This window comes from Amblyomma maculatum, chromosome 6 (genome assembly GCF_055883805.1).
Source record: "Amblyomma maculatum isolate TAMU_Amacu chromosome 6, ASM5588380v1, whole genome shotgun sequence".
Taxonomy (NCBI): Eukaryota; Metazoa; Arthropoda; class Arachnida; order Ixodida; family Ixodidae; genus Amblyomma; species Amblyomma maculatum.
The window spans coordinates 32,661,853-32,688,977 of NC_139349.1; the positions used below are offsets into that span (position 1 = coordinate 32,661,853).

At 41.7% G+C, this 27,125-nt stretch overlaps 1 protein-coding gene across 3 annotated transcripts; it reads right to left on the reverse strand.

Annotated features, from left to right (window-relative positions):
* On the reverse strand, positions 1-26,998 carry Ppox (protoporphyrinogen oxidase). 3 transcript variants are annotated; one of them, XM_084606352.1, is made up of 12 exons: positions 26,825-26,998; positions 26,401-26,503; positions 24,097-24,231; positions 20,416-20,473; positions 18,320-18,516; positions 17,790-17,930; positions 16,893-17,114; positions 16,241-16,301; positions 13,915-14,033; positions 12,053-12,166; positions 10,102-10,251; positions 1-5,852 (listed from the first exon to the last, which is right to left on the reverse strand). In XM_084606352.1, exons 2-12 carry the CDS (start codon positions 26,488-26,490, stop codon positions 5,670-5,672), a joined length of 1,470 nt encoding a protein of 489 aa, XP_084462478.1. In that variant the 5' UTR covers positions 26,491-26,503; positions 26,825-26,998; the 3' UTR covers positions 1-5,669. The 3 variants fall into 3 exon arrangements, with proteins under 3 accessions (XP_084462478.1, XP_084462477.1, XP_084462476.1); XM_084606351.1 differs by having other exon boundaries at positions 26,804-26,992; XM_084606350.1 differs by lacking the exon at positions 26,825-26,998 and adding an exon at positions 26,610-26,750.
* Between the last annotated feature and the right edge of the window lie 127 nt (positions 26,999-27,125).

Here is a 27,125-nt window from a genome sequence, read left to right on the forward strand (position 1 = left end):
TCCACTTCAAATATGCTACCTTTACTTGTATCTACAAGCAGCTCCTACAACAGGCAAAGACAATCCGAGAGGCACTGAAGCATCTAGAAGTATCACAAGTGGCTAATGACCTCGTATCTTCCCCCAGCCAAAACTACTTATAACCCTTACACAGACACTCCGAGACAATCCGACAGGTGTTGCAAAGCACCTGGCCAATGTCTTACAACCATGAGTTTCGCCCCAAATGCGGGCAAACTTTAGCGCAAGTTGAGGACGCTACACTTACAGCTCTTGCTTTTAAATTTCTCTGATACCCCCAACTCCTATCCCACATACATAATTTTTTAGTCCCTTGATTACCCACCTAAGAGCATCAATAACGGCAGAGCTCATTGGCATTAAACTGGGCCTTGCGCATAGCATACATGTGGCTGGGCAAAAGAAGAGAACGGTTCTCTGCACAAGACAGTTTATGCAAACTAAAAACTACCTAAAAGCATCTCTTGCTTGCCCACCGGAAAATCCTATGCAAGACACCACAAAAGCATTGCTACGACTTCCTGGCAGCACCCATGCCTTGCACCTTTCGCTGAGCAGTTGGGCATCATGCACCAAAAGCTGTAATGCATCTGAATACATGGTATCACTAGCACTCTACTGCTTTCCTCCAAGCTTCATTTCCCTAATGCCCAGGCATCAGTCTTGAGCTTGGCAGTTACGGTAAAGCCAGCTTCCAGCTTCTGCCAGTAGCTGGCAATCAACAATGCAATCTAAAGGTGTGTGCATGGGAAGTGCAGTTTGGGTTCACCTATTATTAATATAACATTTTACAAGCCTTGTAGACCTTATTTGATCATGAGAAATGTCTTGGGAGACTGTATGGCACCCTCCAGGATCTTCCCCAAATATGTCTTGGAAGGCGTAAAGCGTAGTAAAATATTTAGCTTTAGCCAATTTTCTGCAAGTTGGCAACCTGAACCTCACTCCGCTTACGAAGGCCATGGCTAGCTGCAGAACCTCACTCCTACTACAGTAGAACCCCTTTTTAGTAAAGTCACTGGGATAAGCAAAAATATTTTCTATATCAGTAGTTGGTGATGATATGGTCCTGAAAATGGTGTCTGGTAGTTAAACAGGCACTTACTGAACAAGCCTCGTTGCTTAATGAAAAAAAAAAACTAACTCTGAAATACCTTCAATTTCACTTTTAGCATCTCTTCGTGCAATTTTTTTTTATAAAAATGTTTTACATCTAGTGGAAGTGCCTCTTAAGCATGAGAACAATGTGGCTATGAATGCAACAAAGTTTGATTTCATGTGAAAACCAAAGTCTTGCATGAGCATGGTGTCACTTTTTGCTGTTTCTGTCTTTTAAAAGGCAATAAATGACAAATGCACGTGGCAGTCAAGTGCTGTAAGACTGCACTCACTCCACCTCTACTTTTTGCCTCCACTACCTTATGATTCGTGCTGCACAGTGCAGTGAATGTTAGCCCATTTCTTCCCCTTCTCTAGCTATTGCTGCACTTTTACTCTCCTTTACTTTCTCAATGAACTATGCCACCTCCTTTCCATGTTTGTAGACAGCTTTACATTTTTTCCCTATGCACAGCGTGCTTTCCCTCACGGCTCCAAGGCCTCCGTAAAGTAGGCTTCTCCTGGATGCTGCTCAGCCTAGTGGTAAAGCCACTTAAACGAACACTCAGTGTTATTCTTCCATTTTCAAAAACAAGAAATCTTTGCCTCGCAATTCTATAGGTAGTGCGCGGGCGGCGATGTCATATCGTGGAGTCGTCGCCGAGGCCAGGCGCACTTTACTATAACCGATTTTTACCAAAAACGTCTTTACTATAGAGGGGGAAAAATGTACAGTTGTCTATGTAGATGAACTGGAACTTCAGTTTCACTTTACTATATCAAAGTTTTTACAATATCTGAGTTTAATATAACGGGGTTCTACTGTATTACTTTGAGCAGCAATGAAGGTAAGAGCAAAGGTAAGGTAAGCTGCTTAACCCCCATGACATCTTAAGAGTACTTTTCATGTTACACATTACATGCCTATTTGCTGTCTCCCAGTGTTCAAAGAGTGATTTAGGGCACCTTAAAAACTGATCCAGGTTTCATAACTACATGCCCACAAGTTTAGAAACATATGACTTCTCATTGCAAAGCCATTTTTGTATGCATGTGCACAGCAAAGATCAAAGCCACATTCAAATGAAAATGACTTTCATACAACAACTGCAATGACAAACATCCCCTGCAAGCAACGAAGTAATCAAGAGAGAGATTACAATGCTTTCACAGCGTGTGTTCTAATGTAGAAGTCATGCTTATTGAAATTAGCTTCATTACTTTTATGTAAACAGCCCGTACATACACATGACATTATGAGCTGTGCTGCATGATAGAATTTTCAGCAATAAGAGGATCTAAGAAAAAATAACGTTGCCACCTCGACAAAAGCAACAATATCAAATATAACACCTCCCTCGTCCCATTCTGATTAGGCAACATAATAAAACAGGCAGAATATATATACATATATATACCTATATGCACTAGATTTCCAATGTCAGCACAGCACTCCTGCATTTGAAGAACTAGACGAAACAGCCTTTGGGAACAACAAATGCAGCGCTACCTTCTGGAAAAGGCTTAACAGAAAGAGTGCAGATCATATTTATAAGCAGAAATTTACGACACCAAGTATTACTACAACATCAAAAGAGTTTTCGGAACATTCCATACCTACTCAGCTTCCACTTTTGCTAGTTGGAAACTTGAAACAAATGATTGGAGCTTTTTTGATGAAGATGAAACGGGTTCTACAACACGAGAAATCAAGCTTCTCTACGAAAGTGTAGGGACAATCAGTGCAAAGAAATGTCATGAGCACAGTTGACCTGTGACAGATCTTGAACAGTAACAAAACGTGCTGAAAAATATGTTCTTCCCACTACTAGAAAAGCTACTGTTATGCAATGCACACAACTTTTTTGGAAACATGAAAATAGCCAGTCAGATCACCACAACTTAATGCAAGAATAATGTTAATAACAAGCGATGCAAAAAGAAAACACTAGGACTGGCTGTTTTTGTACACCACACAGCTTACAGTTCCTAGCCGAGCTCTTTCCCCCTTCTCTCATTTTACGACATTCCATAAAGTGCAGTGTGCGTTACATTTGATGTTCACACTTTTGTTTGTTTCCTTTTTATAAGATTTCACATTAAAGAGAGACAAGAATTTGCCAGTATTCAGCAGTTCATAAAACAATAAATCCTCCTTCTATTCAGCCAGTAGGTGTCTGCAAACAATGTTCAAATTTCAGGGCCCCTATGTGTTACAATAAAACTTGGCGAATACAATACAGGTGCCACAAAACTAAAATAGAGCCCACAGGCCAAATTATACAATGATAACGCTATTGTCACCTCATAAAAGCAGTCAAAAACTTTGTCAATAAGCTTCGCCCTTATTGGTCGATATATCCCCAGGTCAAAATCGATCAATAGGAGTGGGATTAACTGACCGGCTTGTGGCAAGTTCGTGATGTGATTGTTGCATTATATGGCTCTAGGTCTGCAAAAAAACTGTGCTGCGTCGTATGGGCTACTCATGAGGCGAGCACCAAAAGTGGAACTGGTCATCCAGATGTCCCACAAGCACTAAAGCTGTGTACATGTGCATCCATGGCAACGTGAGCCGTAAAAAGATGTTTAGCTATATTTTTGTGGTCCATTTTATTTTTTGGGGATAACTGTAAATAGCATTTTACAACCTAAAGTGCATGTGGAAACAACAAAACAGCACAAAAAGATGAGTAGGAACTGGTTTCTACCAGATCTCAATTCAAATTTCTATAGTCACAGGAGCCATCCCAAAACTAGAGCATAACACATATAGTAGAAAGATATAGACAAGGAATACTATGACTCCATGTATGCTCTCTCAACCGAGGTCAAACAACGTGGACGTTAAAGGTTGGCTTACCATGTGCCAACATGTGCACATCATTACGTATAATATGGCATGACATGATGACTGTTAGTCTGAGCAACTTTTTGTAGACTTCCACTCAGAATATGTTCAGTGGCAGTTTACATGCATATGTTTAATCATTCATGACCATTACTCACATCGAACTTATCATCAAAGAGCGACCGCTCATGTTATATATGAGAAAGACAGCCGTTTTTCGGTCAGAAGACAAAGATTTTATCTGATTATCTCAATGATAATAAAGCTGACGGAGAAGAGATGGTGTTTTACTGAAAGCCATGCCGTAAGCACCCGGCCTCCATCAAAAAGAGAGCTTTGACCCCTCCATAGCAGAGCGAAATTATCAATGAAGGATCAATCAATGCAGAGTCATGGCATCAATAAATGTTCCAAGAAGTGTTTGTACACACAGCTGCGGGCTTTTGTTATCTTAAACAAATAATATATTTGTTGACCACAATGGCCACAATATAGATGAAATATAATGACTGCAGAACGTTAGCTCATTGGACAAACGGACAAAGAATGCTTCCTAATCTGAACGAAAGAACTTCTAGAAAAAGTTCCATCATTTAAGGAACACAAATCTTTATAGTTGCGCCTTCTTTGGCAGGCACAACAAAACAAAAACTGATCTTATCACCAGTAATCTTGGCCTGCCGTTATCACAATAAGCTCATCAACCAGTTATATATTTTTGGTCTGAGTTGTTCCTTCAGCGTATATGCCCAAACTGTCAAAATACAACCACCATCTTATCCCAGATGAGTCACAAAACTTCCACCCCTCTCCTAAATTGTACAGAATGTGAGCTCCTGTACCTTTATGCCATCCTGTCCTTCATACTATCCTTAGTATTATGTAGTCCTGTGCTTCGTACTGTAGAACTGAAAAGTACTGGGCTCCAACTGCTGTACTATGTGTGCGACATTACTAGGCACTAATTAGTACTGCTCCCAAAATAAAATTAGAAGCGAAACCAGCCAAAGAGTGCTAACCTACATTAAAATAGCCCAGTAAACAATCTGAAGAACACAATACTGCATTTCTCCTTGCTTCCCATTCTACACTGACTGCTGCAGTACTAATGAGGATGGGAATAGTTGCTCAACCTACCTGAACTCATGGCTCACATCACTCAAAATTTATGCAGAGGGGAAGTCATATTGCAAGTTGTGCAATACCAATTTTCCCAATGATCATTGTGTGTTTTGTTTGCCATAAATACTATGAGCTGCCATCTGTTGCAGTGTCAGGCAAGAAATGCAATCTTTCCCAGCTCTTTACGAAAAGCAGTACATGATGCTATGAAAGCAACATGTCTGTCTCTGCTTTTAATTTTCTTTTTTATTTTAGCAGGCATTCTGCCCTCTTAATAACATACACTAACACAGCTCCTTTTTAAACCAAAATACACTTTTTCGTCTAGCTACTGCTTTCATTAGTGACTTCTTTTGGTTAGCGATGTCTCTCATCAGGATCCATATTGGTCAGATACCGGCAACAAACAGCATCTCAGCCAGAAATGTAAATGCGAACTGTCCAGCGTTTCTAGCATCAGAAGCATTTGCACCAGTACCTATTTGTGATGTGGCACCTGTTGCTTCAGTGCCATTAATTACAAACAGCTGTATCTGTTACAATTGGTGCGCAAGATAGCCTTAAATATACTAGTCGCCTATGTCTTTAGTGTTTCTAGGTATCCCTGAACAGCTTGCTTTGCATGGTAGATGCACTCGTTGGCCCCCGGGCCTCGATAAGACGCACCGAGAAGAGTCAGAGGCAGTTTACTGTTGGTGATAGTCTCGCACATATTCGACATGCGTTCGAGGTGGCCGACCAGGTACTGTGGGATGCATTCCTGCAGTGAAAGGGAGGATAAGAGAGCTTTCAAACACTTTTTCACTGAAAACAGCTTTGCTGCATCTAAAGAAGTGAAATGTGCATTGTACACAAGTATGTACCATGAGAGGAAAATTAGTTTGCAAACCTTAAATTAAAAGCATGACCAAAAGCAAATGTTTAAAATATTGCTAGTATGTATACTACAGTTAAACCTAATTGAGGTGTATCTCTTAGGGCCATGAAAATACTGCACTCAAAGCAGTAGTGTACCCCAACCTAGTGGTTCTCAGCCATGGATGTGTCGGGAATCCCCACTGGACCAGTGGAATTGGTTGAGGGCCTCTTGAGACTGATAGGAGAGGGTTACAAAATTCGACAATCTTGTGCTCTTGGCAACGGGTAGCACAATTGGGAATGAGTCAAGGCTAAACTAGCCTCCAAAAACACGCACTTGATAAGCCAGTGCACTACGGCCTGCAGAAGACGTGATGAAAAGGCGATGCTGCGGCGCCGGTATGCATGCCGCCAGATGGGATCCAACTCCTCCCAACACCACGCAGATTGTTAGCCAGACACCCAAGAACCTTTGCATTGCAGCTCCATCCAGCAATGCAACCAGAGCTGGAGTTTTGCCAATGCCGGCGTCAACAAAGGCCGTTGACGCTCTCTCTCTCCCTCTCTACTAACACACGCTCGCCATTTCCATGCTTCTCTCGCGCTTCTTTAGCTTTGAGAAACTAAGGTCGGCTTTAAAACATCCGTGCTTTTAAACCTGCAAAACTGTGTTAGCCAGGCAAGATATATCATGCAACCCTTTTTGTTTTCTTGTGCGTGAGGGTTTTGTGGAACTCGAAGAGCACTTCGCAGGTCTCAGGGGTCTGTGACCCCCAAATGAGAAACCTGCCCTAATTGAAAATAGCTTAATTGTAAGGTATTTCATAAAGGAAGGCATGCAAGGAAGTGTTTACTCAAAAAAGGACAACAAAAATAATTGTGTCATTTAAAAAGGACTACACAGTTTCCCAGTTGAAGTAGCTCTGTGGTCAGGGTGCTTGACTGCTGATATACTAAGGATGTGGGTTCAATTAAAGCAGCAGCAGTAGCCACTCTGCGAAGGAGCTAAAAGCAGCACTCGTGTACTCTGTGATGCCAGTATACATTAAAGAACCTGAGCAGTCGACATTTCCGGAGCCCTCCACTCCAGAAGCTACTAGTAGTGAGTGCCAAAGTCACTTAAACTATGCCCCAAATGCTCTAACAAGCCCCATGTTAGGGTTAATAAGATGAGCATGTATGTATAGCACGCATGCGGTTTCTCCAACAGTAGGGTCCACTAGGCTGTCCATGGCGGCAGTTTCCTCATCAGTATCACTTGCGCTAAATGACGTTTCAACCGTGACAGAAGCACTAGTGTCACTACCAACTATGCAGCAGAAGTCTCAACTGCACTGCCTGTCTCTAAACATGAAGGTGACAAATACGACAGGACCTTCCCATTGTAAAACTTCTGTGAGAAATCGTTGGTTGTGTCACTGGATACGGTCAACACTAAGGAGACATGCTAGAGAGCAATGCCAATTTGGGAGCAATAATTAGAGAAGCGCTCAATCCATGAAACTGCCAAAAATTCTACAAAGCAACGAGGTGGAGGCAAGTCAAGCGTGCAATGACACCAGTTGCTCAGTAAAACTCAGCAATGATGGCTAGGGCCAGCCTAAAGTGCAGAGCCAATGTGCTGTGAGAAGCCAAGCAGCACGACGATAATAAGTGATAGCTATAGCGACGGGCACATCCACAAGACTTGGACCTTGACCGTTCAGGCATGCTTTCAAACAGAGCGGTGGTAGGTCAGAAGTGGTATGCTTCTCTCCCACTGGCAAGAGCAAGTGCGCTCTCTCTTGGGGCACGCTACGTGCTGCACTACAGCATACTGACGTGTTACCGTGACCTATGCGTTGGGAGCACCGGAAAATTCTGCACCATTTTTGGTTATTTTGGTGGGCTATGATGCGGGTATGGCAAAGTGAGAACTCTCAAGCCAGACCTATCAGCACTGACAGATCGCACGCAACCTTGAGTGAAACGGCAGAGGCTAAAAAGCATCTTGACAACCACAGGCCTAATACAGTCGCAAAGTTTTACAAAACCTTAGATGGTACTGTGACGTGAATATACTCCATAGTTGAGTACAGTGGAATTTTGGCAGAGTTGGTACGGAATCATCTGGTCACCGTGCACGCGAACCGGACAAAAGACAAAATTTGCACACAAATAAACACTAACTATCAACAGAGGTTTACTGAAGAAACGAAACAAATAATATAGGTGTGGAAATTGTCAGTACATTGCCACGTGCGCTGTGACCAACAAATTGCTCTGTAGTTGTAGGGGGCACAAACATGCACGCCATATACAGTTTTGAGGTACAGCACACGGTGAATGTTGCACAGCATATGGCCACCAGTGTTCGCTTATATGCTGGTATGGTGGCACCCTTATCTTGTTTGGTCAGAGTGAATACTAGCAAGCCTGCATTTTTTTTGGAGATTTCAACTGAAAAACAGTTTCCTGAAAGTTTCACTAGCAGCTACTTCCCGTCAATGACAGGATGAAAGCAGATGGTGTGGAGCAAAAAGTGTTATAGATGCATGGGTGTTAGTTCGCAATGCAGTAAAATAATTAGACGAGTGTTCACATCTCTCATAATACATGTGTGCCCACTCACTGTGGTTTCTATGGGCACCAGTGAGCCACCCAAACAAAACAACAAGGTATGACACCAAATGTTTCCGTGTTTTCCCATTAGTCGGCAACCAATTTTTCGAACCCTTGATGGTCCGAAAGAGCATCCGGAAAACCAGGCAGCCCGAAAAAACAAATTCCCGATAAAAACATCACTTTATTTACCGAGCGGCTTAGAAAACTGGTCAATCTGTATGTGTCAATCTCCTCATTCTTACAGCTGGTCTCCTCCCCGGCGCGGCGGCTACGGTGAAAAAAACCGTACAATGGTCGAAACAGCGCAATGCTCAAACAGGAAGAGGTGTGGGACACCGACAAACCGGTTTAGGCAGAGCCTCACTGCTCTCACAAGACTTTACGTCAGCGCCTCTCTTTTTTTTCTCCAGATTGAAAACAAAATATTTATATAGTGGCGGTAGTAACTGCGTGTGTTGTTGGTAATAAAAAAAACAACACCTGACTGCATGTGTTTAGTTGGGACAACCGGTGTACTAGAAAATTAAATAAAACTAGTGTCTGTTATCAGTTGTCAGTGAGTGCTTTTAAGGGCAATAGACAGGGGCACAATCTTTTTTTCTTCCTCCGTGCTCACGCATCACTGTCTGCAAGCAAATTCGTGTCGCCGCGGCGATCCACGCCACTGCCTCTCTCGCTCGCAGCACGGCCGGACTTGAGCGGCAGCGCGTGCCGCTCAAGTTCAGCCATGCTCATGACTACACGCAAGCTGTGACGCATAGTCATGTGATAGAAACACACTCGTGCTAACTGATCCGTCCTCCATGGGGCAGAGCTCCGTCTCTGCCGCTCGACAAAACCGTGTAGCAGGAGTCCACAATGCAGGCCGCCTGACTGACTAGCCACAGTTAATAGTGCCCGCTATCGAAATATAGGGGCACGTGGGATGCATGCAATACAGGTTCAAGGTTGCATAAAAACAGAATGACAGCGATGTTCTGGCAATTTTTCGTAGCTCTTGCCCTGCGATAGAAGAGAACTCCAGAAAATGGAACGAGAAAAGTTTTAAACGTCCGAAATTCTAGTCAGTGTTATATACTGACTCAATGGAGCATATGGCGGTGTCAAGGCAGAGTCCAAATAATCAGGCGGGTCCAGAAAACCGGGTATCCGAAATATTGTTTGGTGACTGTACATGTGTACGTCATTTCCGGCACTTAATATGGTCATTCTATTTACAGTTTCAGTTGAAAAATAGCAATTTTTGTGAGCGATTACTGAGGCACTCAACCTTACTTCAAATGCCCCCTCGCATATTCAGGACTCCCTCTTGAAATAGCTAAAAGAAAGCGTTCTTTTTTTTTCTTTTTTGCTGATAATTTCAGCTGCAGTTTAGCCTATAAGCACCCTCTCAGGTATGTAAAAAAAGTAAAGCCTCAGAGCAGGTGGCCCGGCATAGTTAAGGTACATGTGCCATTTGCACAAAAGCTTAAGCATGCCCTTTTTTTTTAATGAGCTTCACACTCACTATACTGTAATCTTTTGCTATGACAGCACTCTGTTCATACCTTGAGTACATTGACATGGTGCCTGACAGGTGGTTCCTCGATCTGGAGGTACTTCCGAGCAGCCTCCTTAGCAGCTTCCAAAATGACCTCTGGATCAGCGCTATCAACCTCTCCAAAAGTTTGTTTGAACCAACGGCCTCCCATCGTGACCTGAAAGAACAAAATGCAAGCAAGTGTTGTATTCATAAACACTAGTTGCTCAAAACTCGCATTTTTTTTCTTCCTCAGTTTGCAAAACTGTCAAAACAAAACTTGGGGGAACATCAAGTGTTCAACTAAAATCAACAACTAAAATGAAAAAAAAAAAAAAAAAAAAAAACATAAGTACGCCTTGTGGAATTCTGCAAAAGAGACAGTTTTTAGACGAATTGCCACTGCACAGGTTACTGTCTTTATGCCTTCTACTCTAAAAAGTTTTCGTATAAATGCTGACTTTCCATCTGCTGGCCAAGAAGCCTATGCACAGCGTAAGAGAGCGGATGTTAGATTGTTGTTTTTGCCACTTCTAAACATCGACCATAAGGAATAGAAATGTTGATTAAGTTGCAACTGTTGTGAAGTACACATTGTCAGAAACTGAAGTGACCTACGTTGTCCCCACTATCAAACAGTATTTCTAGAGACGCTGCCACGTTTACTGGTGCAGCAGAGCCTAGTTAACAAAACCCACATTCACTTGAAAGAAAATAACAAGCTCAAGGCCGATGCCTATGCAAAATGGTATGGGATGCTTGCTGTTCAGCTTGCACTAATTATGTTGGACAATTTCCCAAAGTAGGCAGCGTTGAAGTGCAGCCTGTCAGAAGAGCAGCTGTCAAAGATAGCCTTACTCAAGCTTAAATTGCACGATTCATCGTTGCTGATGAGCCTCGGATGTGCTTGGTGTCACTAGGTGCCACTGGGTGTCATTAAATGTCACTAGGTGTCATTAGATGTCACTAGGTGTCAGCAGGCAAGAAAATAAACCAGTGGCATAGCTTCCATTCTAGAGCATAGCTGATAAGTTGACAGCAGTCATTGGCCACGGATCAGCCATCAAGTCAAGTCTTGATGTGTGTCATTTCTCTGGTATTTTCTTCAGTACATTAAGCAGTCTAACTTTCACGACTCCAGCATATACATAGTGGAATGGGCAGGGATCCTTCTTTTTTAATTCTGAGTCCCCACATGATTTATTTTGTTATGGCTCTGACAGCATGTGCTTCTCTCACTTTTGTATGTGCATGGTTCTTTCGTACCATCAGTGCCAAGAACTTCACTTTGTGGATTGTGAAGTGAAGTCCCCCTACATGTGATGAGCAGGCTTGTGAGGATGCAATGCAATGCTACCGCTTCACAGAGGAGGCCCTCATAGATTTGAAGTAACTCTGTTTCGGTATTCCCAATTGTGCGTATACAGTTAAATGATTTGACAGAGAATTGTCTTTGCCAAGCACTTTTCAAGCAAAAACCAAATAACCATCGCCCAGCTTTCCATTAAATAAATTTATGACTATGTGAATATGTTTTGACATTTTTTCTGGGACCAATTATTAATTTGATCTTTGAGTAGTTCAGTGTTTATTATTTTTTTTATTGTCCTTTGCAATCCATATTATGAGGTTTTACTGTATACTACTGAAGACGTGGAGTGTACTAGCCCACAGCAGTTCTCACGGAATTAATTGCAAGCAATGCTAAATATTCCTCCTGCCTGTTGGAAATATTATTAACCAAATGACAAAGGATTGAAGATAAATACTACAGATTATATCAAGAGAACCTTAATTCAAGTTAATTTGTTGAATAAGAAGTCATACTTTAAACTGTAATTAGCAACTATCACTGTATTCAGTAACCTGCAGTTTTTGCAAGTAGAATATGTATATCAGCACCGTGGTTGGCATTGAAGAAAAGGAAGTACAGTAATGTCACTCAGACCGGCAAAAATGTTTACTCTATGTTTACTTACCGTGATGCGCGTCTTTGTGTCGTACTGCCCATCATGTTCCGGAAAGCAGGAGGAGTCAAAGTTCACGTTCAGCAAGTGCGGCACCTCAGACGATGGCACCATGAAGCCTGACAACTGAAAGCGGAATGCGGTAATAACTTCACTGTGAGCACAGTACAACCACAACCACACCACTGCATTGTTTTATCTCCTCAGCTCCAATTCACAGCTAAACAGTGCTCCCACAACAACAGTCACAAACCACCACGTGCTTATGAGGCATACTATTGTGGGCAGCTTCCAGTGTGTTTATATTATATGTATACGCCGGATGTCCCAGCTAACTTGAACCAAGGGTTACAAAATAATATATTTGAGGTAAGTCAGTGAAACCAGTTGCATACAACTGCCAGCCTCTTTGCGCACTACAGGCCATTTTTTTTTTTTGCAATTACTTAATTGGCTAATTATGTTAATTTTTCTAATTTAATAAATATAGACTTCAGACAAAAAATATGAATGGGAAGTTGGAGAGCGCCTTCAGAAACCCCCATTCCAGTAATTGCGATAACAAAAGCATCATATATATCTTTTTTTCCGAGCTCAGAAGAAAGCCCGCGAAATACAAATAAAACCATGCTACTAGCCCATTCGCGCGCCACGATTGTGGTGCTCTCAGTCGTGGTTTGAGTGAACAAAATCAGCTGCAGCCGTCACCCGATGGTCCTGTTACAAAATATATATATATATATTTTCAGCTCATATATTTGCTTAGTATAAGTATGGAGAAAGAAATATGCACACGGCATTTCCTCGTAATGTCAGTTTGGTACCATACATTTGTACATTGTGGCACCAGCAAGCAAAGAAACAGCAACAAAACAGTAGCTGTCACCTGCAACATCTTTTCAGAGCACACAACAACCCGCCTAACTGCGGCCTACAAATGCTCCTCTTACTCGGCCTTCTTACGATGCGGGCACGAATACATAGCAATGCAAGACAACTGGACATTACAGCATGGCTAAAAACAAAAGCTTGTGATTCTGCCTTTGGCTCAGCACTGCAGTGCAGTGCATTATAAGCCACAAAACCCAACACGACGCACCAATGCAACTAGAAGAAGGCAGCAACAGAAGATGAAGTATGAAAACTACCTCCAAAGGGGCCTCTGGCTACTGCCAGTTGTTTGATATAAGACATGCTTTAATAGCATTAAATTTTAATGCAGTCCATAGTCCCTCTTAAATTTATTGTGGAATGGATATTCTTTGTATATAATTTTGGAAATAAAGATCTCTATTCGTGTTACGTTCCACCAGTGTAACGGCCCCACGGCCAACAATATTTGTAAAAAATAAATGCAAATAGCAGCAGAAAAAGGCTACATTGTGGCATACCTTACCCATAGTCACACAAAAACGAGGCAGTTGAGCTAACCTCTAAAACATTTCATTTCTTAACAGAATCTAAGCTTCTCCAATTGTTTGCTTTCCCAATAGTCTTACTCATTTAACTGTCATGAACATTAGGTTACTAAGCACACTGTAGAAAGGCTATGGGTTAATTTTGAGCAAATAGAGTTCTTTGATGACAACTAAAGTCTCAGTGTACATGGCATCTTAGCATTTCGTTCTTATATACCCATAAGCTCAGCTGCACACGAAAAGGCAAAATATATCCCAAACTGGTAACGCCAGGATATACGCAATTTAATCACCGAAAGCATTCTCACAAGATGAGTAGTGTTCACAATAACAGAGGTTCCAATATATGCAATAAAAGCCAAATAAAGGGGAAGGAGGTTCTCGGTTGCCATTTGGGGTGTAAAAATATTAAATACATAAGCTTCTCGCAATGCCTGCAGCAAGAAATGGACTTACCTTATGGGAGTGCGCCTGGCCCTTGAATTCCAGGTTGACGGTAGCCAGATGAACACAGGGTATGGAGAGTAATGACTGAGCAAGCTCTGGCCAGTCATGAATCAGCAGCTGGGACAGCTCTGCATATTAAAAACTTAGATTTATGCTCTAGCCTTGCTGTAATATAACACTAACCTTAACTGCCGTTATCAGTGACCCACAACAGCTATCACAACCTCAAGCATCAGAAGGAAGCTGAAGATGTATGTCATCCAATGTGCTTGCCTTTCCCATCAGCTTAGTTGGAAATGCACTCTACTGAAGACTCTCAATTATATGTCATATAAACCTTCGAGCAATAAACTACCTTTCGATGTAAGCCAGCTTTTCAATGTAATGTTTGCAGTACACAACAGCAAGCACTCCATAGATACAACAGGATATCAGATCTTCAAATTCTCAAATTATCCAATTATAGTAATTACAGGGAACAAATGTTGTTGTTTTTTTTTTTTTTTTCCAGTTTTTCCTGAAGATTATACAGATATACGAGGGGATGCTGAGAAGTTACTGGCTTTGCCCCTTTCCTGTCGAATTGAAAAATTAAATTGGTACCATAAAAAAGCATGATGCCTTTTTATGTAACTGTGCAACTATCAGATGTTTTTGATTTTATAGCAACTATTTTTAAGGTCAGGACAACCTGAAATGGCAGAGGCACAAGCAGATTTCCTGCCCGTGGAGTTGCAGGTCATCGTGAAGTTTTTGGTTATGCAGGAAAAGTCTGGAAAGGATATTCGCAAGGACATATCACAGACACGTGAGAGAATGCCCTTGCTACAGCACCGTCAAAACCTGGGTTGCTCGTTTCAAGGCTGGGTGTTTCACTCTTAGCAATGAGCTCCATAGTGGGCGCCCCACAACCTCAACAGACCCGGCAACAAGCGATGCTGTCCATAAGCAGTGTCTTGAGGATCAGCGAATATCAGCCATAAAGATAGCCCAGATATTGCACATCTTCTGAGAAAGTGTTAGTTTTATTATTACCAATATCACAGACATTCGCAAGCTTTCAGCGATATGGGTGCAGATATGTTTGGACAGTGGATAGAAAGAGGCACACATTGAGGCATCTAGATTTGTTTGGACTCATTTTGATGCTACATATAAGAAATTTTTTTGGACAGATTGAGGATGAAATATGGCACTCTATTTATGATCTCGAAACAAGAGAACAGTCAAAGGAATGCTGCGATAGTGAGACTCTGTGACTGAAGAAATTCCGCACACCGAAATCACCCAAAAAGTTTATGGCGTCCATTTTCTGGTACAAAGATGGTGTTTTGTTGATAGACTACCTTCCTCAAGGCTGTAATATAAGTGGAAAGTATTGCGCTGGCCTCCTCGACGAGCTGAGAAAGGCAATTAAGACAAAACTCCGCTGAAAGCTGTCCCGGCGAAGGAATCATTTGGTTGCAAGACAATGCATCTGTCCATACCGTCAAAGGCTGTGGTTATCAAATTGAAGACGCTGAGTTACCAATTGGTTGACCATCCCGACTACTCCTCTGACCTGACCCCTTCTGATTGCCATCGCTTTCCTAACTTGAAGAAACATCTCAAGTGCCATCGTTTCGACGACATTGCTGATGTCCAATATGCTTCTTATGTGATGATCTCCTTCTTTAGTGGACTAAAAAAGCTGAATGAATGGTGTAATAAGTGCATCAGTCTGAGGGGGGAATACGTTGAATGAAAATGCAGTTTCAAAACCCTGACTCTATTCTTTCTGTGCAAAGCCAGAAACTTCTCAGTACACCCTCGTATGCACCTGATGAGAACACAAACCTTGCTTTTTGCCAATCTACAAAAGCAATACTGAGGCATTTGGGCAAAGAAGGGGAAATAGGCAAATCTACAAAAGCAATACTGAGGCATTTGGGCAAATTAGGGGAAATACCTAACCCAGCCAGAAAACTGAAAAGTGGGTAGCTATGGGATCGGAGTTCCCGGGTTTGATCCCAACTGCCGCCGGCTGCGTTTCGATGCCGGCGAAACGAAGAGGTGTCCATTTGCTGTGCAATGCCAGCGCACGTTAAAGATCCCCAGGTGGCTGAAATTATTCCATAGCCCTCCACTATGGCTCCCATTTCTCTCTTTCCACTTTCACCCCCACCTTCCTCCCTTCCCTTAAAGTGTGGTTCAGGTGTCCACAGAAACAAGTGTGACAGATACTGCGCCTTTCCATTCCTGTGAACCAATTATTATTATTATTATTATTATTATTATTATTATTATTATTATTATTATTATTATTATTATTATTATTATTATTATTATTGCTTACTGCGTGCTGGAATGCAGCTGAAAATGTAGTCCACAGGCATGGCTGACTCTGCAAAGGACACCTGGACCAAAGAGAGAAAATATGCGTGCTGAGCCACATAAGGTACATGCATACATGCTGCTGACAACTGCCTTCAGCCTCTCCAAGGCAGCCAATTGGAGCTTTTGTAACACGACACTTATCACCTTTATAATCTTCACTGCAGGCATATTAATATTTAGCCTCTTTGTATATTGTAGGTATGCTTTTTATTCAAGGTGTCACATTTTTTAAACCACAAAAAAAGAGAAAACAAAGAATTCATTAAAAGTTAGTCAAGCAATGTGACTTTTAAAAACAACATGATTCTAATGTGTACAGGGAGAGACCTTTAATATTAAAACCTGATGACAGCATCCCTGCAGTTTTAGTGTACAATGCTTTCAACAACAGAGCACTGAGAAGCGCAAAAAAGGTACCCTTTTAAACAAATTTCACCGCACGTTGAAGAAGCAAATTGTTACCTTTTGCTGTGCACGCATTCTGATGAACGAGAGAATGTGCTTTATATAAAGCTCTAGCAAAACCCTTAATGGAAACTGTTACAATGCCATGAAAATGCCGGACGGTGTGAGCACAACCTTCCCTTCTCAACTCTCTGTATCAAACTCACCAAGATCCGGCCCTCTGAGCTCGGCTTCAGGGACAGATTGGCTTCGTTGACAAACACGTGGACATTTGGTGCTGCATCCAGTTTTTCTGCGAGGGTGTCGCAGAGCTGCTGTAAGCCTCTGCGCAGGCTCCACATGCTCCATTGAGTGGAGCGGGCAGGTAAACTTTCAGCTCCACCGGGCTCCGACTTGAGCACGCTGACCTCCCGCCTGGCCTTAGAGGACTGCGGGAGCAAGCGAATGTGCACTAGCTACAATTAGACAGTTAAAAAACATTAAGAATTTGGTCCGTGACTTTGACACTTGTACACTGCAGGGCTAGTTGGTTTCACGTTGTTATTTGTAATTCTTGTAGCAAGTGCAGACAAATCCTCCCCATCAGAGTGATGTGACTGGCAGAAACAACCAGGTTATGAGACAAATGATCGAAACTGCAGGCACCAGGTGAAATAGAAATGAGTGTGTGAGCACTGCATTTATTTTGCAATTTGAAAAACAATTAATTAATCCCATAGGCAGTGAAGTGATGAAGTTGTAATATGGCGTTTTGTTCGCTCGCATTTTGCCAAGATGTGAAGGTCTAAATGTTCGAGCTGCTCAAAGCAACTTCGTGGAACATAAGTGTTGTGTTCATCTGTCCACACCTTGGTTTACCAAGCCATTCAGCTCCGGTCTCACTGAGGTCACCCACTGAAACTGAGATAGCACTGTCTATAAGCGTTTCTTGTTCAAAATATATCTAGCAATTAATTTCGCTGATACCTATCTACTGCGTGCCAACAGCCAACTACTACCACTACTACTAGTACTAGCCTTACTACTTCTGCCTGGAACTACACTAATAGTATAAATACTGTGCGCTGAGCAAGGCAAATACAAAATGTGATTCTGGCTCTTACCTGCTCCATCTGGCCTTTTAGCAGTGAGCCATGGATCAGGGCTGCCTGAAATGCATTGGGCAGCAATGATCGAAAGCTGATTTCCTTGGAGCAACCCCCGCAAAGGCTGCGTGTCAATGGGTCCATGATGTAGTCGGCAACCTGTTAAAAGAAACCACGTCATGAATGCATATATGCCTGAAAAAAGAAGGAAAAAAAAAAAGAAGAAAATTATCTAGGAAGAGAAATTCAAATGAACTAAACAATGTATAAGGGGTAAATGGCAAACTGAACAACGTAAAGTATAGCTTCCTGTTTAGAAATTTCAATAAAAACAGATGGGGATCACTTGATGCAGATAATGCCATACAGAAAAAAGCTCCCATTATGAGCTTCTGGACAATACAAGAATAAACACACGTTTGCTACCGAGTTTCTCACTAAAAGGTGCATCACTATTAGGGTCACGATAATACCACTGACCACAGCAGTGATGCCATTTGTAACTAAACATATAAATAACAATCCAAAGGCGTGGGAGCTATTCATACTTCTTTGTTGAACCGCTTTCGTGTGAAGTCATGAACACTTTCATCACTGCCAATGTCAGGCCGGCCAGCCAACCACAATTCTTTGAACAATGGAAGAAGCAGGGGTGTGCGAAAGAGATGACCGGGCCAGAGCAGCTCCTTGAAAGTGCTGGGTAGTGGAATAAGACGGCCCTTGCTCAGGACCAATTGTTCCTGCCCTGCAAACATAAGAGTACACTAAAACTTGGCATTTTTAATTACTGGCTGCCAAACAACAAGGTTAGGGAGTTTTAAACTTTTAGCAACCATTAAACTTCTAAAGCTCCAACAAAGACAATTTCTTCATTAATGCACACATATGCACGCACCATGCATGCACGTGCGTTTTTTTCCTGGCTTTGTCAACACGTCTCCAGAACTAAGACTTTGAGAAGATATCCATGCTACATTTATTTTTACTAGCACTGCTAAGCACGTATAAAATAGGCAGAAGTGTAACTTCCACTGCAGGTAATGCTAAGCAAGAATGACTAACTTCATTGCGCAAACAGTGAAGCTGACTTTTGCAACAAAGAAGGAAATATACAGGATCTATCTAAAATGTATGCGGGCTTGTTAGGTTAAACATCTGCCATTTCATGCAGCGGCTCCCAGGTGGCACCACAAACCTGTGGCTTTCCGCGATCAAACATTCCACTCCACTGGAGCTGATCGCAGAGGCCCCAGTTAAATCTCCACCATTTGAGGTGGTGGCTGGCTCCCAGACAGCGCCATATGTAGAGCTGAAACTACAGGCTCCTGTGCTTTGTCATTATAATTGATTTAACAGTTAACTTAGTAGTGCAGATTGTAGGACTAGTTGGTGAATCGACATAATTAAGAAACTTTACGCAGAACAAGATGGGACACTAAGAAGGTACACGCACATACAAGTGCATCACGGATGGCCAAGAAATGTTCCTCATGCGGAACTGAATAGGTAGAACATTTCCTCAATGTCCACAGAAAACCCACAGTTGAATTTAACAGCATTCTTTCAAAGTGCTCTAACCAGGATAGCGAAGCTGTCAAGCTTGAAAGGGTCATCTACCACAAGCGTGTGTAGGTGGCCCTGAAGGAATTTGGTGACAAGTGCTGGCTGTGATTTGGTCCTAAAGCGTCTCTGCAGTTTATGCATTTTGCTAGAAAGAAACATGTTCAATTTGTCCGAGTGACATTTAATCACAGCTCCCTTAAGCTTGTCCATTTGCAGACCACACAAGAGCACCCCAGCATTGGCCTTTAACTTCTGCAGTCTCTATTTACACCTGAAGTCCTTCAGCACAGCTGACATGGCCTCTATTTACACCTGAAGTTCAGCACAGCTGATATGGCCTTTTAACCGAACATCTGGCATAGCATAATGGCGAAGCCCCCTTCTTTATCAGCTTGCCGCAGCTTAGCCAGACCCACTGAAAAACTCAGCCCGCATCAAGCAGGATAGCCCTGCCACTTTGCTTCTTGGAGTAGAGAGTCTGTGTGTTTCTTCTTAATGTCCTGTTTTGTTTTGCTCAGTTTCTTCAACAGAGTTAACACCTGTCCTTATTTTTTTTCTGAAGCCATCTCCTTCATTAGTGCCAAAGTTTTTCTAAACTGATGACTGCCAATATTGACTACTGCTTCTCCTTTACCCTCAACCTATTGAACCCCCCCACCCCCCCGCCCTTAAAAAAAAAAAAAATTTATAGACACTCTTTTAAATGTAATTCTCATGAAAACACCTGCACACTACCATGTATGAAGTATTTTAAATTTTACTTGAATATTAGAACAGTATCAGACATACTTATTTCTCAAGATAATCCACATAGCTTCGATAACAAAACTATCATGTCTTCAATATGCTGTGGAGGGTCACACTCACTTCCCCCACCAGCTCATGCAACCAGCAAACTTGCCGCTTTGTGAAAAAGTATAAAGATAGAATATAGTTGCTATATTAATAAGAATGACTCCCTGCTTTCTTCACATTATCATTCTTCCAACAGACATCACAGATTTAATTGCAAACTAGTTAGCAAAGAAGTGGAAAAGCAGCGTTTAACTATTTCATAAAACACGTTTTGGAAATGACATACCTGCACGCGATGACCTAGGAACTGGCAACACATGCTCAGACAAGCCGAGGTCCTGGACCTGCAGCAATTCAGATCACACATTGTGTCACACAATATTATTAGGGCAAATAAATTGTCTTACAAAATAATTACAAATTAATAAATTACAAATAGTTTGCAGGCAAAGAAAAGTGAGAAAAAGCATAAAATATGAGTATTCTACGAAGACTCTCTGTAATTTGAATTGAGTAAATTTTCAAGTGACAGCGCTAAGCTGTAGAATCAATATGTGAATAAAGGCTGATATTACTCACCTCTACAAACACTTAGTATAAAACAGCAACTGTAGTTCACTTGCATGATAGAAAAATAGCGCAACGGACGTGGACGGAGGTGAAGAACAGACAGGACGGGCGCTGAACTCACAACTGAAGTTTATTGAAAGAACACAGATATATAACCCAGCCAAGCAGCACCAAACCACACATTAAACAAGAAAATCATGATAACCCCTCACACACACCACATTCAAGAAACTCAACCTCATTATCTGTTAAAGCGATTGACGGTTCACTAACACATTTTGCACCCAATCGAATGATATGCCTGGCCTCAATGGTTTCCCGGTTAATCTGTGCCGGATGGGAATCCAAAATAAGAGTTCAGCGCCCGTCCTGTCTGTTCTTCACCTCCGTCCCCGTCCGTTGCACTGTTTTTCTATCATGTCACCATACCAACTCGCCCAGATGTCCCTTCTATTTCACTTGCATCTTTGATATACATGCCACAGCAAAGTGAATCAATATGAACTTAGCATAATGGTAATTTTCTAGCATTATACCCGGGTTGTTGGCAAAATATTGCTTACCACTGATCACTTCTAACCGATGATAAAACAATGCAAGGTTAATGTGCATGAAGCTGGCCCAATGTGTACCCAAAACATCATGCTAAGTTAAAATCCTATAAACCAGTCTTCTTTTTATGTAAGGGCTGAATACGAGAAGAAACAGAATATAATGAAACATATAACAGACACTCAAACTACAAATAGGAGTAAGAGCCCGCAGTCCAAACGTGGATAACTGTCAAAGCGAGCAAATGTATTTCCAATTGCAAGTAAACTAAAGTAAATAGCCTTGGTAATTCATTTCAATATATGCTCTAAATTATAATAATCTTATTACAGCTGCCAACATATAGGTCAATTAATTTATCCTATATCCATCTTTCAGCAAATAATAAGTAATCACGTTTAAAAAAATGGTGGCCAATTTCACTACCAAAAATACAAGCAAACAAATTGCTTTGAGCCATTTGGAATTCCTTGATAGGCAGCTTGACATCATGCGGCATCAACCACAAAAAAACCCAGGCATATTATATAAGATGTCATTAAAATCCTTTTAGAGAAACACTTAAACCATGCCACTCGGCGGCTTGACGATTGATGGCTCAATGATTTCTGCCAGAAATAACCCAACGAATCAGGAAGAGAAGGTACTGTGCATTGGGGGAAACTAAGAATAGTTTTACATGCTTTTGCATTCGTGACGTGCTTAAGAGTAGGTGCAAAGTGCCTTTAACATCACCTTTTCACTGCGCAAATTTGAGAAAATTTTTCGTGCTTAAATCATTTAATTTTTGAAATTACTTTTACTGCAACATCAGTACACATCCCAAACACACGTTGGTAAGTCATACGTGCTACAACGTGTTCACTAGGAGCCCTTTTAATGCACTGTGTACCAGCAATCATTGAAGACTTATGTTGCGTGCCCGTCTGGCATGCAGAGGACCTGAGTTTGAACCCGAATGGTGACAAATTTATTTAATTGAATTACTTCTAATTTCTGAAATACCTTAATTAGAGGAATAGCCCTGGCGATTTCAGCTTCATCTGGATCTTTCATCAATTCATTATACAGCTGAATGTGGAGTCTTTGGAAATCTGCACAAGGTCATGCAGTTGTGACGTCATCATCCTGATTGGTGACCCTGTTGACCAATCAGGATTTTTTCACATAAACGTTTCTGACAAGCAGCGCAGACTACTAGGCTGATAGCCCTATGACTGAATGAGCTGTATAGGCTTCGCGTAAAATATGGTATTTTCTCAGCATTATTTACGGTGACACTACCATTACCAGCGTACTCGATACTGTACAGCCAAAGTGCTGCGAGCATATTCGAAATTTTTTAAACAGTGAATTGAATAACTTTCTATTCAATATGCTCAATAAATCAAATACTCTACATATAAAGCTACCAAAAATGAACCGACTACAGTCTCAAATTATCTTTTTTTGATCGGGCAGCCAATAGCCTTATTCAATGGCTATTTAAAAAAATTTAGGGGTGATCAAATGGATCAATGCAGAGAAAACGTGATAGCAGCTTTTGTTCACTTGCTAATCTATTGCATTTACGATTGTATTTGTACTATACCATTTCTACCTGTAATCCCAATTTTTTATTCATTTTTGCAACGACATTCATAGCACAGCACCTCCCTCTCTCCCTCAATTTCTTCCCTCTCTCCATCTGCCAGTTGGCAGGTTTAGGCTTCACACAGATGCCGATGCCACCGATGACGCCACTGCCAGGTACCCTTTGCCTTCATGGCATACTACGGCATTAAAACAGGGAGCACCACAAAGCTGCACAGCATGCCGCTGCAATGCGCTTGCACATTCCGCTAATGCCGCCTAGAAGAACGGTGGCCTAAGTTCAGTGCTGTAACGTGATGCATTCGTAAGGTGGTGTTCATGATGGTCGTAAATATGGTCTCCAAGACTGGGTGATGCCGCTGGGTTCAGCCAGGCTTAGCAAACTGTGCTGTCATGCTAGTTTTGTCACCGTTGTTGTTGTCATATGGCAAAAGGAAATTTCGAGGTGCATATGACATTATGGTTATAGAGTTAATACACTGACTGTTCCGTGCCTCATGGTACTTGGTCAAAACCAGTGTTCTGTCTTCTGACAGCTACAGCTTCAAATCCACAAGATACATTGTCACACCTAGACTTTCTCTGAGCTGCATAAATATATTCAGTTTGTATGAGTAATTAGCATAAGTAATGAATAATCATATGAATGTCCAATTTGCACCTCATTTGTTTTTCTGACTATTCAATTCGGTTAATAAGTACACTAGTAGCATACAATGCACTACTGAAGCTAGACTGTTCATGTTTGATTCATTCTTGAGAAACACAATTCTACTAAAAGGATGCTATAAGGAACAAAAAAATAGCCTCCCAAGAATGCTGCTCTTAGAAGTTTAGGAATGTTCTCGTGATGAAGTGATCAAACCTGTTTCATGGCGGGACAAATTTCCGCAGGTTCCTCGGGTTACATGGCATCCCATAGTGTTTTATGTATGATTTCGTATTTTCAAACTTGCGTTTGCAACACTAGGAATGCTCGAGTGGTGATGTGATCAAAGTGTTCCCTTTCTGTGTAGTACAGTCTGCTCAAAAACAACCACCTGCACTCCTTTCCGTCCAGTGGAAATCATTCTTAGTATGACAACTTCACACCTAGGGTCAAACAGCTTTCTTGTGTCACATAGTAATTTGCTCCCATTTCTTTAAATTGCCATCTAAAAAAATGCACCCCCCCCCGTCCCCCTCCACTTACGCATTCTGCTAAGGAAAATGTGGAGTGATGGTATTTTTAATGACATGCCAGTGCACCTACCAACTGCAAGCTGTTCCGTCCTGCATCACCCCCAGCATTCAGTGAACTGGGCCCATGCTCGTAGACCGTGCCATCGGGCAACGCTGTGGATCGAATCCAACCACCAAGCCGCCCAGCCCTTTCAATGAGCAAAATCTGCAATGTATATTTTACATCAATGCACTTTACATTGTACAAGTACAAAGCAGCCTTGTCAGACCCTTGCTTCCACATTTATGTTTTTTATCACCTGTCTTATGAGTTTATGCTTAAAAAGCATGTACTCTTTTCCATTAAAAAAGGAGAAATGCAACTTTTACCGGCTTCTTTGTACAAAAGAAGAAAAACAAAATTGAGAGGACAATTAAGATCGGCGTAGTACGAAGTGACGCATTAATGGCTCCCGTTTGCCGCTCATCTTGTAGATCTTCGTTTGTGCACATCCATTTCGCTACCCGCTTAACCACTGACCCGATATTTGTGCCTTTATCATCTCACACATGCTCACTAGCATACAGTTGTACGCTACCCCATAATGTGAAAGAGCATCCAATGCAGACATAAAGCCTCACTTTGACTGTGATGTATGAAAACACCTAGAAGTTGTGTCTTACTCAGGACGCAAAGGTCCCGGTGGATTCAGCTCTCATCTCGTTCTCGCATTTCAAAGGAAAAGTATGTGTTGGCAACTCCTTCCATGTCATGTAGTGTCCCGACATAACAGAAACAGCCAACCAATTAGTGCCTGGTCCCCTGATAACTATCACTTGCCAGAGCCATGGCCGTGATTTTTTGCTCACAACGTCAACGCCCGATATTCTGCAGAATGGGGCTTTTAACGTTATCATGTTAAAATGTCTTTACAAGTGGAGATGTCAAAACGAAAAAGCACAGATATGTATTATAATCCAAGCAATGTAAATGCTGCACAGACCATCCCAAAGCTACACTGTACCAGCTCTTTAGATACCCCTCACTTGTCAACTCCTGTGCAGCGATACTGCTCAGAAGGTTCGCACCGCAGTGTTCCACCAATCAGAAGACATTGCCTGCTAACAGGGAAAAAGACTAGCTGCATTTAACACCCATATAGTCGAAATCATTTACCTATCTCTCATCCTGGAGAGGATGCACGAGAGCACAAGAAAGAACATAAGGAAGTGCACAACTTCTGCCTAAATTATGCATTACCTGTTTGAAAACTAAATGAATAAGACTGCCTAATTACCTATATCCAACTCAAGCATATGCTAAACAGCATGCAGTAAAACCCCAAAAACCAGAGAGCATAGTGGTTACAAGGACATAACAAGAACAGGAAGATACAAAAAAGGAAGGGGCTCAGTACACATTACACAAAATTGAAACAAAGGTAAAATACGTTAGGAAATCTCCAGCTACAAAATTTACCTGCTGCAATAATTTTGCCTTACCTGTTTGGGAAAATATGCTCCACTTTCATATTGTGGGCAGTGTTTCAATTATCTTTTTTTGGATGTCTCTCCTATATATGAAGAAACTACCCATTTCATAAATATGACTGCATGATAAGGGGTCTAGACTGTCTTTTTTCTTTGTCAGCACATACATCGAATGCAATATGCCCATTTCCTGAACAGAAACTAATGTCAGGAACTTCGAAGGTGGTGAACTGCCTCCATTATGTACTGTTCTTTCAATGTCTCCTTCTTCACTATTCCTTTAACAGCCAAATGTTCCGACAAAGTCTCCGATATTTTGTTAATTTCCAAATGACCCAGTCATCCTGGAATACTGCAGGAAAATAGAGGCATACGCTGAAGCATAACAACTCTGTTCACAAAATATAACTATGGACTCAAGTGAGACTATGTACTGCATTTCTTATTGCTAATCCTTGTGAGTACTTTTGTGTGGCTCAAATTGTGTAAGCTCAAGAGACTTGCAGCTAGTAGCCTCTGTGGACCAACAAAGGATAAATGATCAGTGAATTAATTAGATGCCAACCTGATGACTGCAAGACTGCAAAGATTCCGAAATAACACGAGAGTGGAAATATGAGAAATGAAAGAAACGCAGTACATGCACAATAGACGTCACGCGTCTAACGCACATTCAAAATTGGACATATACAGAATTCACACGCGGCCAACTAGCTCCGTACCGGCAGTCCAGCACATACCTTTACATGCATAGCATTTTCTGGATGAATCAGGTTAACGTATGTGAATGTGCCGGTGTATCTACATGACCTGCTAGTGTTTGCGACACCTAGTGAACTAAATCCCGCGGTGGCATTCTTATACGAGACATTTTATGTGCAAACAGCATTAAAAAAAATCTCACTTTTTTCACGGCTTCCTTTCCAAGAGTGGAAAGGTAGTATGCTGTGGCGAGGCCACTGATTCCACCACCCAGAACGACGACCGTTGCCATTTCGCGAGTTGTCCTGCAACAAATTAAACGCAAATGCGAATCGCATGTTTATTTGCAGTCTTTCGGCCTACAAGATGAAGAAATGATGAGCCGGGAAGGATGCAAACGTCTACAATTACTCTGGCCATGTAAAGGTCGCAGAACAAAACTCGTATCTTTCACAGGGAACTTCTTCAAAGGACATTTCAAAAGCTGGAGAAAAAACTGGTGTGCTCTTCGGTGCGACCGAGAAGCAGATAAATTAGAAACTAGCGCGTTGCATGAGCGCGCGCCCAATGATAAAAAAAAAACAATTAAGTGCCTTGTGACTTACGCATGGGCGACAAATACGCACGCGCTCAAAGTGCTTTCACCCTTGCTTTCGCAAACTTTCACACCCACGAAATCATGGGCACACGTGCGCCGTACGTGCGCCCATCCATGCCGCCTTACTGGTTTGTTTGTTTTTTGTTTCTAAATAAAAACTTTCATATTACAACACTATAAGAACCGAAAAAATATACACAATAATTATTATTTAGAAGTAACTATTGTAATGTCAAAGTTTAAGGTTTTAACACTTAAAAATCTAAACTGTGTGGGCGGACTTAACGCGCCGCTGCCACTGCTATTCCCATATATGGCCAAAAGCAACT